The 15,252-nt window shown below is 36.4% G+C and overlaps 1 protein-coding gene across 1 annotated transcript in view; it reads right to left on the reverse strand.

The window, feature by feature from the left end:
• Window positions 1-15,252, reverse strand: part of EXOC4 (exocyst complex component 4) — a 721,344-nt gene that overhangs the window by 125,049 nt on the left and 581,043 nt on the right. The window contains exon 13 of the mRNA XM_045564932.1: window positions 6,801-6,956. Within this exon, the coding sequence (XP_045420888.1) occupies window positions 6,801-6,956 (156 nt within the window). The remainder of the gene's footprint in view (window positions 1-6,800; window positions 6,957-15,252) is intronic.

Raw genomic sequence — 15,252 nt, forward strand, 5'->3', positions numbered from 1 at the left:
TCCTGTGGAAAACAATATTCTGCTGGTATTTAATCATGTTAACTTCACAGTTTCATAAAACAACAAAAAGCAGTCTTAATAAACATTTGGTTGTCCAGACAAATTTAAAGTTATTTTCTACATAACTGATTAACTAAAAATAGCTAAAAATATCATTTAGTCTCTCTTCCATATTCAGGACTGCATAAACTTCTAACCAAAACCAATGTTATTTTGTTTTATATCATTTTTATGTTTCATCCCCCTTGTGTCTTCTTTTCAACAATGATTATTTATTTTTCTTTGCTCTGATTAGGCAAACACATAACTTAGAGGAAAATAAGACAAGCAGTTTTAAAGCACTTAAATTCAATACATTTTCCCCCCAGATATAATTGGATTTCTGTTTAACAAACTGTTATTGGAAGGGAGAGAACCCACAATAATATAATACATTAAATATAATACAATGAATACTAATGATAACAAATAAAATCTACAAAGTGCCTATATGATAAATCCCTGTGGACATTAGCAGAAAATTATTTGAATATCAGTTGAGATTATGATGATCAGTGAAAATGGAAGATTAACTCAAATGTCCAAAAACACAAATCCTTGATCCATTTTTAGGCTGGTTGACCATAATGTGGTGGCTCTGGAAGTCACATTATCTAGGTTCAAATTCTAGCCCTGTCATTTAGTAGCTCTGTAAACTTGGGGGAGTTATTTACTCACTCTGAACCTCAGTTTCTTCATCTGTTCAATGAAAACTCATAATGCTGCTATATCAGGCCAGGCATTGTCCACTCTTATTGTTGTGATTATTGAAACAGATTACACAAGCTGTCCAGAGACTTAATTCTTTATCATGCATCTTTCTGCCTGCTAGAGTTCAAGACTAATTTGTAGATTTTATATATTGCCTGATTATCATTACCTGAAGAGTTTTCAAACCTGGCTCTAGAGAAATGATTCTTATTCTTTGAAATTCAGGGGCCCTGAATGAAAAGAGGGTAACAGGGATTTTTGGGACTGTTTTTCTAATACACACGGCCGCCCTCACTCCCTCCCTGTCTTCTTTATTCCCCCCACACCTTACCCTTTCTGCTAATTACATCCCCAGAAAGCAGGACTGTCTTTTATCAGCAGATACTCATTGATTTCAAAAGGATAAATATATACATATATATGACAGGTGCAAAGACAATGGGCTAAAAAGCCTGCTTTTGGCTTCTTTGGGAATAAAAGGATATTTGCTATTTTTCTTTTTTCTATTAAAGCCCTGGCTTGACCTATTTCTTCCCCCTCTATTCAAAGTTAAGTCTGGAAATAATACATTTTATTTTTTAGTTAAAAACAAGACTAGAAAAGAGCCTCGTTTAGTAATGAAGGGAACATAACCTTTATTCAATGCAAAGGGCACTGGATTCTACATTCATCTGTGTGCCAAAAAGCCCTCTGAGCTTTAAAAACTAATTATAGGAGAACATTGTGACTTTTCAGTCTTTGTGGCTCATGCCATGTTCTATGGCAATCTAATATGCAAAATCAAGGCTCTCTGTCAAGTCTGCCATATTGGAATATCAATGAATAGTGTCCTCTCCTATTTACCTTTGCTTTCAACTTCTAACCAGGATACAGAATGTGATAAGTTAAAAGAATCAATCACATATAAAACAAAACAGACCTAAGAAATTATTTTTCTTCTATTAAAGCAAATACAATTTGTTTTTTAAACCACATCTACATGCAAAAACATGGACAAAACTCTAGGCATCATGTTCAGCAAAACAAAACAGATACTATAATTAAATTTATATAAAATTTCAAGATAAGCAAAACTAAACTATGGTGATAAAAATCAGAATAGTGGTTATTTTGAGAGCAGGACTTTTGGGGGTGCTAGAAAAATTCTATATTTTGATCTGGGATGGTATAATTATATATAACATTTCATTTAGTTATACACTTAAGATTACACTTCATGTATATTATAACTCAACAAAAAAATTAAGAAATATAATTTGTTTTGCCTTCAAAGTTAGGATGGAAAGTGATGTAATTCAGTAAGCAAAACAAGAGTAAAGAAATCCAGGACTTTAATTCCAGCTCTTCTAAATTGGAAGCATGACGTAGTACGTGAAGGTTCATCTCTTTGGATCAGCATTCTCTTTTCTGGAATAGGGCTAGAAATAGTTCCCTTCAACTCTAAGCTACTTGAGTATACCTAATAAAACTGACTCATGCAGTGCAAAAGCAATCCATGTAAACAAAACATCTGTACCACCATTATATTCTGAAATTAAAAAGTAAATAAAAACTTATTTTGTTTAAAAAAACTGTAAGAAATAAATTGCCATTGTTTAAAAAAAAAACCTTTGGTGTAGTCGCATAATGGAATAGAGACTATAGAGTGATGAGAACCTATACACAATGATATGGATGAATCTTGCCCACATAATGTAGAACATAAGAAGCCAGTCCTAAACACACACACACATCTCTGCATGATTTGATTTATATTAAGTCCAAAAATAGACTAAACTAATCTATGGGATTAGAAGTCAGATAAGGGTAACTTTTAAGAAGGCAAGACAGTAACTAGAAGTAAGTAAAAGAAGGCCCCTGTTGCTATGTTCTAATGCCCTGTTTCTTGATCTGGGTATTAGTTATAGAAGTGAAAAGTATAAATATCCACCCAGCTGTGCCTTTGATATGTGTACATTTCTGTATATTTATTTTGCTTCATTAAAACTATATATATTCAATAAAAAGTAAACTACAGGCAATGTAAGGAGGGATGGAAACTCTGCAAACCATAGGAAAGAATGAAGAGGAAACATCGGGAATCAAAAACACTGCAACAAAAATGAAGAGTGCCTTTGACGAGCTCAGCAATGGACTGGATATGGCCAAGGAAAGAATTGGTGGCACTTAAGAAATGTCAATAGAAACTTTCAAAACTGAAATACAAAGAGAAAAAAGAATGAAAAGACAGAATAGCCAAGAACTGTGAGACAATTTAAAATGGTATAATATACACATAATGAAAATACCAGAAGGAGAATAAAGAAAAAAAGGAACAGAAGAAATATTTGAAGCAATAATGACTGAGAATTTCCCCAAACCAATGATAGATACCAAACCACAGATCCAGGAAGCTCAGAGAATACAAAACAGGGTAAAATGTCAAAAGTCCTACATCTAGGCATACCATATTCAAAGTATACAAAAAAAACTTTAACGAAGTCAGAAGAAAAAAAATACCTATAAAGGAATAAAGATAAGAATGACATCAGACTTCCCTTCAGAAACCATGCAGGCAGGAAGAGCGTGGAGTGAAATATTTAAAATGTTAAAAGAAAAAATCGACTGTGATGGTTAATTTTATGTGTCAACTTGACTGGACTAAGGCATGCCTAGATAGCTGATAAAACATTATTTCTGGTGTTTGTGAGGGTGTGTCCGGAAGAGATTAGCATTTTAATCAGCAGACTGAACAAGGAAGATCTGCTTTCACCAATGTGGGTGGGCATTACCCAATCCATTGAGGGCCTGAATAGAACAAAAATGTGGAAGGAAAGTGAATTCATTCTCTCTCTTCTTCAGCTGGGACATCCATTTTCTCCTGTCCTTGAACACTGAGGCTCCTGGTTCTCAGGCCTTCAAACTCCAGGACTTATACTAGTATCCTCCCATACTCCCCCAATTCTCAGGCCTTTGGGTTGGGGATAAATTACACCATTGGCCTTCTTGGTTCTCCAGCTGGTAGATGGCAGATGGTAGGATTTATTTGCCTCCATAATATAAGTCAATTCCTATAATAAATCTATTATGTATCTAGCCAGCTGATTGGTTCTATTTCTCTACAGAACTAATACACAAACCTAGATTTCTGTATCCAGCAAAATTATTCTTTAAAAGTGAAGGAAAAATAAAGACTTTCTCAGAGAAACAAGAATTGAAGGAATTTGTTGACTTGCCTTGCAAATAATGTTAAAAGAAGTTCTTCAGAGAGAAGGAAAATGATACAGGTCAGAAACCTCGATCTACATTAAGAAAGGAAGAGCATTAGGGAAGAAATAAATAAAGATAAAAATAAAACTTTATTTCCTAAGTTTAATTGATCTAACAGGTAACAGCTCATTCAAAATAATAAGAGCAACATTATAATCAGTGATTATAGCTTATGGATAGATACAATGAATGACAGCAATACCACAAGGGTTGGGAGAGAACTGGGAATACTTTGTTACAAGGTACTTGCATTGCCTGGGTAGTGGAATAGTGTCATTGAATGTAGACTGGATTAGTTGTAAATGTATGTTACAAATGCAAAGAGTTAAAAAAAAAAGTATAACTGATATGCTCAGAGAGGAGCAAAAATTGAAATTATATAAAATAATTAAAACAAAAGAAGGCAGAAAACATAATCCATAAAAGAAAAAATCATAAGTTGAACTTAATTAAAAACTTCTGCTCTGCAAAAGAGCCTGTGAAGAGAATAAAAAGATAAATCACAGACTGGGGGGAAAATCTTTGCAAAATACCTAATAGATAAAGGACTGCTATCTAAAATATACAAAGAGCTCTTAAAACTCAACAATAAGAAAAAATATAACTCAATTAAAAAGTGGGCAAAAGATCTGAACAGATACCTCACCAAAGAAGATATACACATGGCAAATCAGCATATGAAAAGAGGCTCAACATCATATGTCATTAGAGAATTGGAAATTAATATGATGAGATATCACTACACACCTTTTACAATGGCCAAAATTCAAAACACTGACAACACCAAATGTTGGCAAGGATGTGGAGCAACAGAAGCCCTTCCTCATTGCTGGTAGGAATGTGAAATGACAGGCCACTTTGGAAAACAGTTTGGCCGATTCTTATAAAACTAAATATATTTTACCATATGATCCAGCAATAGCATTCCTTGGTATTTACTCAAATGAGTTGAAAACTTAGGTCCACACAAAAACCTACACACAAATGTTTACAGCAGCTTTACTCATAACTGCCAAAACTTGGAAGCAACTAACATCTCCTTGAATAGGTGAATGGATAAACAAACTATGGTAGATCTGTAAAATGGAACATGATTCAGAGATGAAAAGAAATGGGCTATAATGCCACAAAACCACATGGAGGAAACTTAAATGCATCTTGCTAATAAGCAAAAGAAGCCAAATTGAAAAGGCAACATACTGTATGATTCCAACTATATGACATTCTGGAAAAGGCCAAATTTGGAGACAATAAAAATATTAGTGGTTGCCAGGGGTTCAGGGCGTTGAGAGAGGGAAGGATGAATAAGAGGAGCACAGGGGATTTTTACGGCACTAAACTATTATTCTGCATGATACTGTAATGGCAGATACATTGTCAAGACCCATAGAATATAGAAAACAAAGAGTGACCCCCAATATAAACTATAGACTTTAGTTATTAATAATGTATAAATATTAACCCATCAATTATAACAAATGTACCACACTAATACAAGATGTTAAAAATAGGGGAGATTTGGGGAGGGGGAGGTGTAAGGGGACATATGGGAACTCTCTGTACTTTTTGCTCAATTTTTTCTGTAAATCTAAAACTCTTCTTCCCCAAATAAAATCTATTAATTAAAAAAGAAAAAATATATTCATAGTTTTCTTATATCAAAGTAGCTAGCTGACGAGTTTCTCTAAGATAATGTAAATAATAAGGAAGAAAAATATACACAGGAAGGCTTTAGGTTAAATTACACGTGAACTTCTGAGAATCATTGTTTTAAGAAAGTATAACATGACACTGTAGAAAATTTTCATACTAAAATGTTGGTTCAAAGTATGGCACTCAAGTGTGTGGGTATAGTTAACTTTGTGAGTAGTAAAGACTTATTTATCTACAGTTGCAATCCACATTCTGAGAAAGAGAATTGCCTCTAGTTCTACGATGAATTAAAAGTGAAATACTGGCCATTACTTCTTTGATTACTCTTCTGGTCTTTGCTTTTTTAAGATGCTTTTATTTTATTTCACTAGATTTTACTTTTCCCATTTATTTAGTCACTTGGGCAGGCAACAGACAGTAAGGATAAACCTAATTTTAAAGTGACAAAGTATTACTACCATCGTTTTTCTACCTCACACAGCTCTAAATGACAGAGGTGAAAATGTCTCCCTGTGCCAAGCCAGCCACATGGAAGCTGGCCACATTTGCATAGCTAAGTAAATTATTTGAATTGTACAAAGGTGAATGGTGAGTGATAAAGTTGAAAGGAAGACTTCATTTTTGTCAAAACAAGTAGAAAATGATCACAGATCACACAGAATACAGTGTGTGGGAACACACCACGGAAAGTACATTTACATTTTCCAGAAAGTCCAACTAACAGTTCTTTGAACTGAAGGACACGTTAAGAACAATGACAACATACTCTGTATGGACAGGGACCTTATCTTATTGTCATTTGTTGTTTGCAGGGTATAACCCACAACAGGGATCATACACCTTTGCTGAATGAATGAATTATATTTTTCCCCCTAAGAGGGGAAAATGACCTATAAACTAAAAGATACTTTATCCCGATTTAGCAATGCTCCAAATTTGATTCCACAAATTCCTTCCTTCTCAAGTTTTGAGCTCAAGGCATACTTGCATAGGAAATGAGGTGAGGCCGGATAAAAACAGATTCTACGACGTTCAAGTAATTGCTGCTTGATTTTTAGAAGTTGCCAAAATTTCACGTCAGAAAGGATTAGCTAAACAGATGTGTTTCCTCCCCATTTGTAGTACAACTTGAAAAATGGACCTTTTACCTTATGAAATCTTCTTCGTCTTCTCTCTTCGGCCTCAGCTGTTTGGGTTGAGCCATGTTAACCCAGTTTGGTAGAGATTTCAAGAGTCTGCTGATATCATCATCTTTTGCCCAAGAAGCACTGATGACAAGTTTTTCTTCTGACTGGACAATGCCCCTAAACACAGCCAACAGAAAAGAGACACTTCAGCACAATGCCTGGTATTCAGTTGGCATTTTCATCTACCTTTGCTGCAGAAAAAAGATATCATACCCATCTCTCTTATGAACACAATCCATTAACTGAGTTGGAGGCAGTGACATCCATTGATAAGTCGCATTACTAGGAAAGAGCATTTCTAGATTTCATTCTTAGTTTCTTAATTGTTGAGTAATTATGAAAGTTGATAATACTAATTAGTTCCTCATAGGTAATCCCTTAGGATAAATAGAAGTGTATGGTAGGTTTTTTTTTGGGGGGGGTCTTTCAAGAAAAGTTTGAATAAATAAAAAGTGAGGTGACCATATAAAAATGCTATTAAATGACAACATAAATGATACCTGAAACGTGACAGAAGTGTTACAAAAGGTTGTTCTCTGAGTTCTTGGTTTAAACTTCAGTTAGTTCTACTTGAAGGTATTTTCTGAACTATGGACACCCTTCTATTCAAAGCCAATCCACCATCACAAAGAAATCCTCTGCCCTGGATGTCAGGCAGAAAAAGCCTTTGATTACTGCTATCTCCATGGCTTTGACTAGTGACCTAGAGTTGACAGCCTTCAAATCCTTTAATAGAGCCCATGGCTTAGCTATTAACACTGCTCTTACCAAAATGTACCTGTAAATTCATCTTAAATGTTCAATTTCAACTTAAAAAGCTTCTCTTTCTGTTCAGCATGTCTGTCACTGTAACTAATTTCAGTGATCTAAAAATCCTCATCGGCAATACTAGGTGACAGAAACATTTATTTATGAAGGGAGTACTAATTAGCTGGCTACCTCTCTGAAGATGACCAAGACTCCAGTAACTTTCCCTCATCACAAGCAGGAATCTCTCTTGCTATAAGGGTCACACTGGGGACATTATATACTTCCAAATTAATAACACATACTGCATGTATGCATGTGTGATAAAACCTCCTTGACTCAACAGACAAGTAACATTTGTAGACAAAAAAAAAGTTGAAGCCTTACACACCTTGACTTATGACTGCTGGACTCAAAGCAACATAATTTCATGTTGTAGGGAGCAGGACTGCCCTAGTTCTCTTAAAATAAACTGGAATAAACAAGAGAATTACAGGTGATTTCTACAATTCTTCTAACTCACTATAAGCAAAAATTTTCTAATAGTAACTGTGGTCAGAGATACAAAAATTAGGCTACAGAAATGTCTTCCCTCCAATCTCTCAAATCACTGGTACCTTCTACTCCCTCTTTGATTATTTCCTTGTATCTTTTCTGCAATGTTTATGGATTAATTCACCAATCTAACTTATACCATCTCTTACGTGCATATTTCTGGGTGCAATCTTACAGAATGGCACCACTTCAGATTTATGATACTCCAGTGCAGGTGGACCCTCCAGGTTCTCCGACATTCTTTATACCTGTCTCTGGTCAGTTCCCTCTCCCCATTTCTCTTAGTGGCTATTTTTGAAACCTTTGCCTTTTCTGTATTTCCTCATTGCTTATCCCCCGCGTCTTTCCTATCTGACAGAGAAAGGAGGGGAACTGATTATGTACTTTCATACAGCTTACCTCCCAACCCCAACAGAAATATGTTCAAATCTGTTCCATCTGCATTTCTTTTCCAGTAATCTCTCTACTTAGGCTCTTGGGGATCCTTTCTCCCCCAATGATCTCCTCTTTTTCCCATATTTTTAGTATCTCTTTCTGCATTATATTCCTCAACTCTTATTTTCTAAGAAAAAAAAAATGAATGAATGAATCTCTTTCTTGATCCAGCATTCCTCTCCAACAAGCTCCTCTCTCTCCTTCAAAGGTACCCAGCAAATGCGCAGCCTGCACTACTGTACTTTCTCACCTCTCATTCAATTATTCCGTTCATGAAATCTCTCTGCCTGGGTCTATGGTTTAACCCATCTACTGCTTTTTGGAAAATGTTCAATTATTATATTTTTCATTTCTAGATTTTTCTATTTGGCTCTTTTACAAATTCGCTGTCTTTTCCCCCTCCAAAATGTCCTGTTCTTGTATCATGGATTCTATTCCTTCCTTTATCTCTTTGAATATTTTAGAAAACAATGATTCTAAAGTTTCTTTTATGTGGTATATTCTTTGGTAGTTCTTTGGATTTCAAGTGTCCCGTGTGTTGTCTTTGCCTTCTTTTCTAACGGTGGTGCATTTTCTCATGCGGTCTGCTATTTTGGCCTGGAAGCTCTACTTCAGTGCGACTTGCCCTCTCCAGGAATCCCACATTTGCCCTGAGTTTCTGAGATGTCACTATGAGGTGGTTTGCACCTGCCTCTTCTGGGTCCTATGGGTTTCACTGGTTCCAAATAAGTTTTTAATTTTTTTTTTCTTTTTTTGACTTAAACCTTCCTCTCCTTACACAGGTAGTACAAATTGAAGTACTCACTTGAATGTATTATGCTGTAAATGTAGCTGTAACATGCATTTTACATTTGTAAACAGGCAAGTGGAAAATCTAGAAATGAAAAACATAATAATTGAACATTTCCCCAAAAGCAGTTGATGGGTTAAATCACATGTGGGATTCCAATTGCTTCTACGGGCTATTTTTCTACTCCAGATTGGGTGGCTCATTCTTACATCCACAGTCTTCCTGGTTCCATTCATGGATGGAACAGTCCCTTGCATGACTTCTGCATAGATAAAGTTCCCTCCCTGCCTGGCAGTGTCACAAGGCCTATTTGGCCCTATTTGGCCTGCGTATAGTTCTGACACCTCTGTGGGCCACTCAACTTCCACATTTGCTTGTTTCTATGGCTTTTAATTCCTCTTTCACTCATGGCATCTAGAGAATTCTCTTTCTTCCTTCTGAGTTTGGCTACATATTTAAAATATTTTTAAAGCTATAAATGTTTATCCAGAATTTCTATATGTTCAGAGCAAGAAAAGGGCTTCCTAAATCTATTCACTGCACACTTTTGACACGAAGTCAAAACCTAGTCTTAAACCAAATGCAGTCAGTGTTCTAGAACCACCATTCCAGTGAAATTGCTCCACAAACCATGGGCATGTTTTATTTTTCACACTCTTTGGCCATTCTAAAGCATTTAATATTTTTGATTTCTCTCTTCTTAAAATATTATTCTGTTGCTTTCCACAACATCATTTTCTCCTGGTTGTACTGCTGCCATCCTAACTCTTTCTTAGCCAAACTGATGGCTCGCTTCCTCTTCCATGCTTTAAATGTTGTGCTCCATATGATTCTGCATTTCTCGCTTAGGCAATCCCGTCTTTTTGCCAGTCTTGACCCACCTGTATTCTGATGACTCCCAAATTATTATCTCCACGGGGGGCCCTCTCTTCCAAGTCTTGGACCTGCATATCCAAAGATTTACTAGAGAACTTTGCTTGAAAGTCCCACCAGCATTTCAAGTTAAAACGAGTCAAAAGAAACTCATTTATTATCCACCTCTGTCTCTCCCACTAACATCTAGTATTCCCTATTCAAGCAGTCTAATTACTCAAATCGGGAACACAGTCATCCTAATCACCCTCAGTCACCACATCCTGCCAATTCTACCTCCTTAATATCTTATAATTCTGTCATTTCCTGTCCAGGTTCATTGCTATTAATCTATATTTAAACCCACATCATTTTTCACTTGGACTTGGCAATAACCTTTTAACTGAGCTTCTTCCCTGCAGCTACAAGACCATCAGTCCAACTTACCACACCAGTCAGAAGAGTCATTTTTCTAAACTACAAATACAATCACATTATTTCCCTTCTTAGAACTCTTCAGTGACTCCAAATTCCATATTAAGACCAAGACCAGACTTAGCAAGGCATGAACATCTATCTTTGCAGCTTCATCTCCTGCTATTACTTTCCTCTTTTGTCTCTGTTCATTGCTGCAAACCCCTGTGTTGGTTGAACACCCTATCTGTAATGAGTACTTTAAAGATTTTTAAATGGGATATATTGTTTCCTGCTTCTGTGTTATCTCTACTTAGAAAGTCTTTTCTTATTCTCCTTGTTTGCTTTAAGCCTTGCACTGGCTCCTTCCCCTGGTACAAACAAGTCTTCTCTTTTGTGCTTCCTCACCCTTATATCAGAGGTTTGTCAACCTTGACTGTACAGTAGAATCATTTGCAGGAGCTATTGAAAAACCTACATGCCCAGGCCATACCCAAGACCAAGTAAATCAGAATCTCTGTAGGGTGGGACTCAGGAAACAAAATTTTTAAAAGTTTCCCATGTGATTCAAATGTGCACTCTAGGGTAACAACCACTGCCTTTGCCATCCTCTTCTCTCACTGGTCCTATGACACAGTTTTCCAAGTTGGGGTCCCATACTGCATGGTGAATCTTATGAGGGTAGAGTTGATTTCTTATTAGCTTTTACGTCCCCAGTGCCTAGAACAATGCCTGGTATTTGTAAGGTATATAAGAACTGAACTGGAGATAAAAATAAGCCCTCTTCAGTTATAGGAGTCTAGATAACTTATTAAACTAAAATCATTTTAGTGGTTTCCCTTTTCTTCTCTATACTAAACAGCTTAGATAAGCTATCAAGTCTTTTGGCATTTAACCAAATCACAGATCACTGTGCCATGCCCTTCACTGTGCCTCTCTGAATTTAACACAAATCAGAATAATGAATACAGGGGTGTCCTCCTCTGAACAAAGCCAACATAAGAAAGTCCTGACTCACAAAACAAATGAAACAAATGAACAAAAGATTATTGATAAGCCTTCCACTCTACTTATTCCTAGATGGTCTATTATTTGAAAGTCTCCTAAAAAACTCACTTTCTCTATGAAGAATTGGTTGACTGCTTCAGCCTACAATGATCTCTCCCTTTGCAAAGGAAACAAACAAAACCGCTCCTTTGAAACCACTCATCTGTAACGTCAGGATTTGTACGTTGTCTTATATGGTGGGGTGGGCAAGCTATGGGCTGAGGGCCAAATTTGCCCATCAGCTGCTTTTGTATGTCCTGTAAGCTAACAATGGTATTAACATGGTTTTTAAAAAATTAAAAGAATAATATTTTGTGACATGTGAAATTAAACAAAATTTAAATTTCAGTGTCCATATCCAGAAAAAATTTTGGCTGGGTAGACCCACACTACAGGTTAAATTCTGCTCCACAGTGTGAGAAGCCCAAACTCAACTCATTTTCCCAGCATCTAAATCTCTGAGCCCATCCATGTTGGCCTACATCTGCCCTAGGGTTCAGGAAACAGTTTAGGTCCATAGTTGTGACATAATATTATATATTTGGGGGGCTAGAATTTTCCATTTTATCACTAGCTGGAACAAAAAAATTAGCTTATGTGGGACACTACGTTAAACATATTCACATTATTTACTTATGTTTTTTTTAAAGATTGGACTAATTCAATAATTCAATATTATATTACTACCTAATATTCACAGATCCCATTTTATTAAAGAACAGTAATCCAAATTAACGAAAATGCTTACTATATATTTCCCTCAATGATAAATATATTCATCCATATTGGAATGAACATCAATCCCAAAAGCAATTCCAAATATTCTAATTTGAAATACCGGCTTGGATTAGCAACATACGATTACCCTAAAACGAATTTTCATTCAAGTGGCAAGTTTTCAGCTTGATCAATTGCATATATTAGTTTTCTGATTTTGTGACAAACCCAGATAATGTGGGTTACAAAATTCTAGGACATATCCAAATAGCGCCCCAAAAGGAGAGTGACAGCTCCCACAATTATTCCACAAGAGGAGTAGGGTTAATTATCCTTCCCAGAACCATAATCTACTCATTAATTCACAGCTCAATGGGCCACAGACAGAGCCATCTGTGTAACTGTTTGTACCCGTTCCCAGGAGGAAGAAGAAAATAGGTGTTCCTCTTGGTACAGGTGATGAGGCTGCCAAGAGAAGGGTCCACCTTCTAGATACAGCTGAGTGAATTTCATTCAGAAAACATCTGCTCGTGTTGACTGGCTCTGCTGTGTATTGTGCTACCTCTCTGGAGCAGTTGGGAAGTGCAAGTATGCAGGGTCCCTGGACACAGCTGGGGTGCTGCGTCTTTCATTAGGTAAACAACCAGGGGCAGGTGGGGCTAATTGGATTCAACTGTTTGGTGACAGCCAGGGCATGATGTTTACTTTCCGACTGAATCTTTCAACTACTTCAAAAACCAGGAGCACCAAGCTAGACAAATGAACCCTGGGCAAGGTTGGTCCAAATTAAACTGCTATAGCCCAATTTAGAGTGTGAATGGCTCAACCTGCAGTAGGCAAAACTACAGTGGAATTTCTAGCAATACAAGTGATAATGACAATTGGGGATGCAAAAATAAGGGTTAGTATTATGCTGCTGAATAAAAACAAAACAAAAACACAAAATCCAAATCAAAAGACCCCTTAAGATGGAGCAGAATCCATAGGAAGAGAGCAGAGAAACATGAGATCATCTTTGACATCACACTCAATGCTGTCGTTGGAGAGCTTTAAGATGTCGTTTATTTCTACCAGGGAATCACAACTAAAGAAATATCTTATAACTCTGGAGATGGTTCACAGGAAAGAGAAACAATTCAAGAGGACCCAGGGAAAAAGGATTTGGAATTGGAGAGTTTACAGAAGGTACTCTTGGGGATAATTTAATAACAACCTTTAAATAGACAAGTTCTCACACGAAGGATCACAATTGTTTGACATTTAAAAGACCAAGAAGAAAAGAATTATATTGTAATAAAGGCAGTGGACCAAGAATTAATATAAAATCTGTCTCAACTGTCAATGTTCAGATTTTTCTTATGATAAGCAAACTTATTCTATGTTTGAATAGCCTTAAGATCTTCATAAAAAGATATCAGACCAGGTAACGCCTTGTGTAAACACTGCATGTTTTTCCATTGAACGTAGAATAAAACTCAAATTCCCTGGCCTTGAGATCCTTCCTCAATGGTTCTTACTCCTGGCTGCACATTAAAACACCTGGGAAACAATTTTAAAAATATATCAATTTCACAGTCTGAAGTGAGGCTCAGCATGGATATGTTTTAAGCTCCCATCTGACTCTCATGTGAGACCAGAAATGACCCAAATGATCTGGCTCCTGCACCTGTCTACCCTCACTCAGTATTCAGTCTCTTTGCTCACTCTGTCCCAGTTACACTAAACTGAACTCAAGCTAGTTCTCATCTTTGGACTTGCTCCTTCCTCTGCCTGGAATGCTCTTACCGTACATCTCCACGTGGCTCCTGCTTACCCTTCAGAATTGGGCTCAAACATCACATTCTCAGTGATGTCTTTCCTGATGGTGCCCTTCACTTAAAATCTTTTTTTTTTTAAAATCATACCATCCTTATTACTGAGAAAGCTATTTTGTTTATTTATTTGTCACTTAATTATCTACTCCCTCCATTAAAGTGTAAAATTCATGAAGGGAAGGACCTTGCCTAGCTCATTGACTTCTCCACCCTCAGCCCTGGAATACTGCTGGCTCCCGGAAGTGCTCAGTAAGTAATTGTTGAATGAATAAAGTAATAGATTGAAGGCATGAATGATACAATTGAAGCACAAAACAGCAGGGAAATAACAGAAGGTATAAAATATATACTTTTTTGCTATCTTATTAGTGAATATCAACAATATCATCGATCAACTAATTTAAAAGTGAATTTAAAAAAGTAAATAAAAACATCACCAATAGGAGCAAAACCAAATAATTATATTGGCTGACACTTACTTAGCATTTACCAGGAACTGGCTGTTGTAAGCACTTTACTTATATTAACTCTTCTAATCCTCACAACAGTCCTGTGTGGTAGATACTATTATCATTCCCATTTGATAGATGAAAAACCGAGGCACAGAAATTTGGGAACTTGCCAGTGGTCAGCCAGGTAGTAAAGTAGAGCCCGAACAGAACCCATACCTACTGTTCTGGAGTCTATGTTCCTAACTATTAAAATGTCTCCCTAAACCATTTGAAATATTTATTAAGTTTCGTATGTCCTCTTTAATTCCCCTGCATCTTCTTTGGGCTTTAGAGTCAGACAGACTTAGCTTCCAATGCACGCACTACCACTTCCACGCTCTGTGACCTTAGCCACGTTATTAACTGTCCTGAACCTCTGTTTCTTTACCTGTAAGGTAGGAAAATATAACTTGATGGAATTGTTGTGACTGACTAGGTAAGCTAATGACTATAAAGTCCCTTGCACAGGGACTACGTACTTTAATGAACATTTATTTTCATTCTCGTCCAGGTCCTTATTATTATACTTTGCATCGAGGTTACTGCAAGAG

The sequence above is a fragment of the Lemur catta genome, chromosome 11 (genome assembly GCF_020740605.2).
Source record: "Lemur catta isolate mLemCat1 chromosome 11, mLemCat1.pri, whole genome shotgun sequence".
Classification (NCBI taxonomy): Eukaryota; Metazoa; Chordata; class Mammalia; order Primates; family Lemuridae; genus Lemur; species Lemur catta.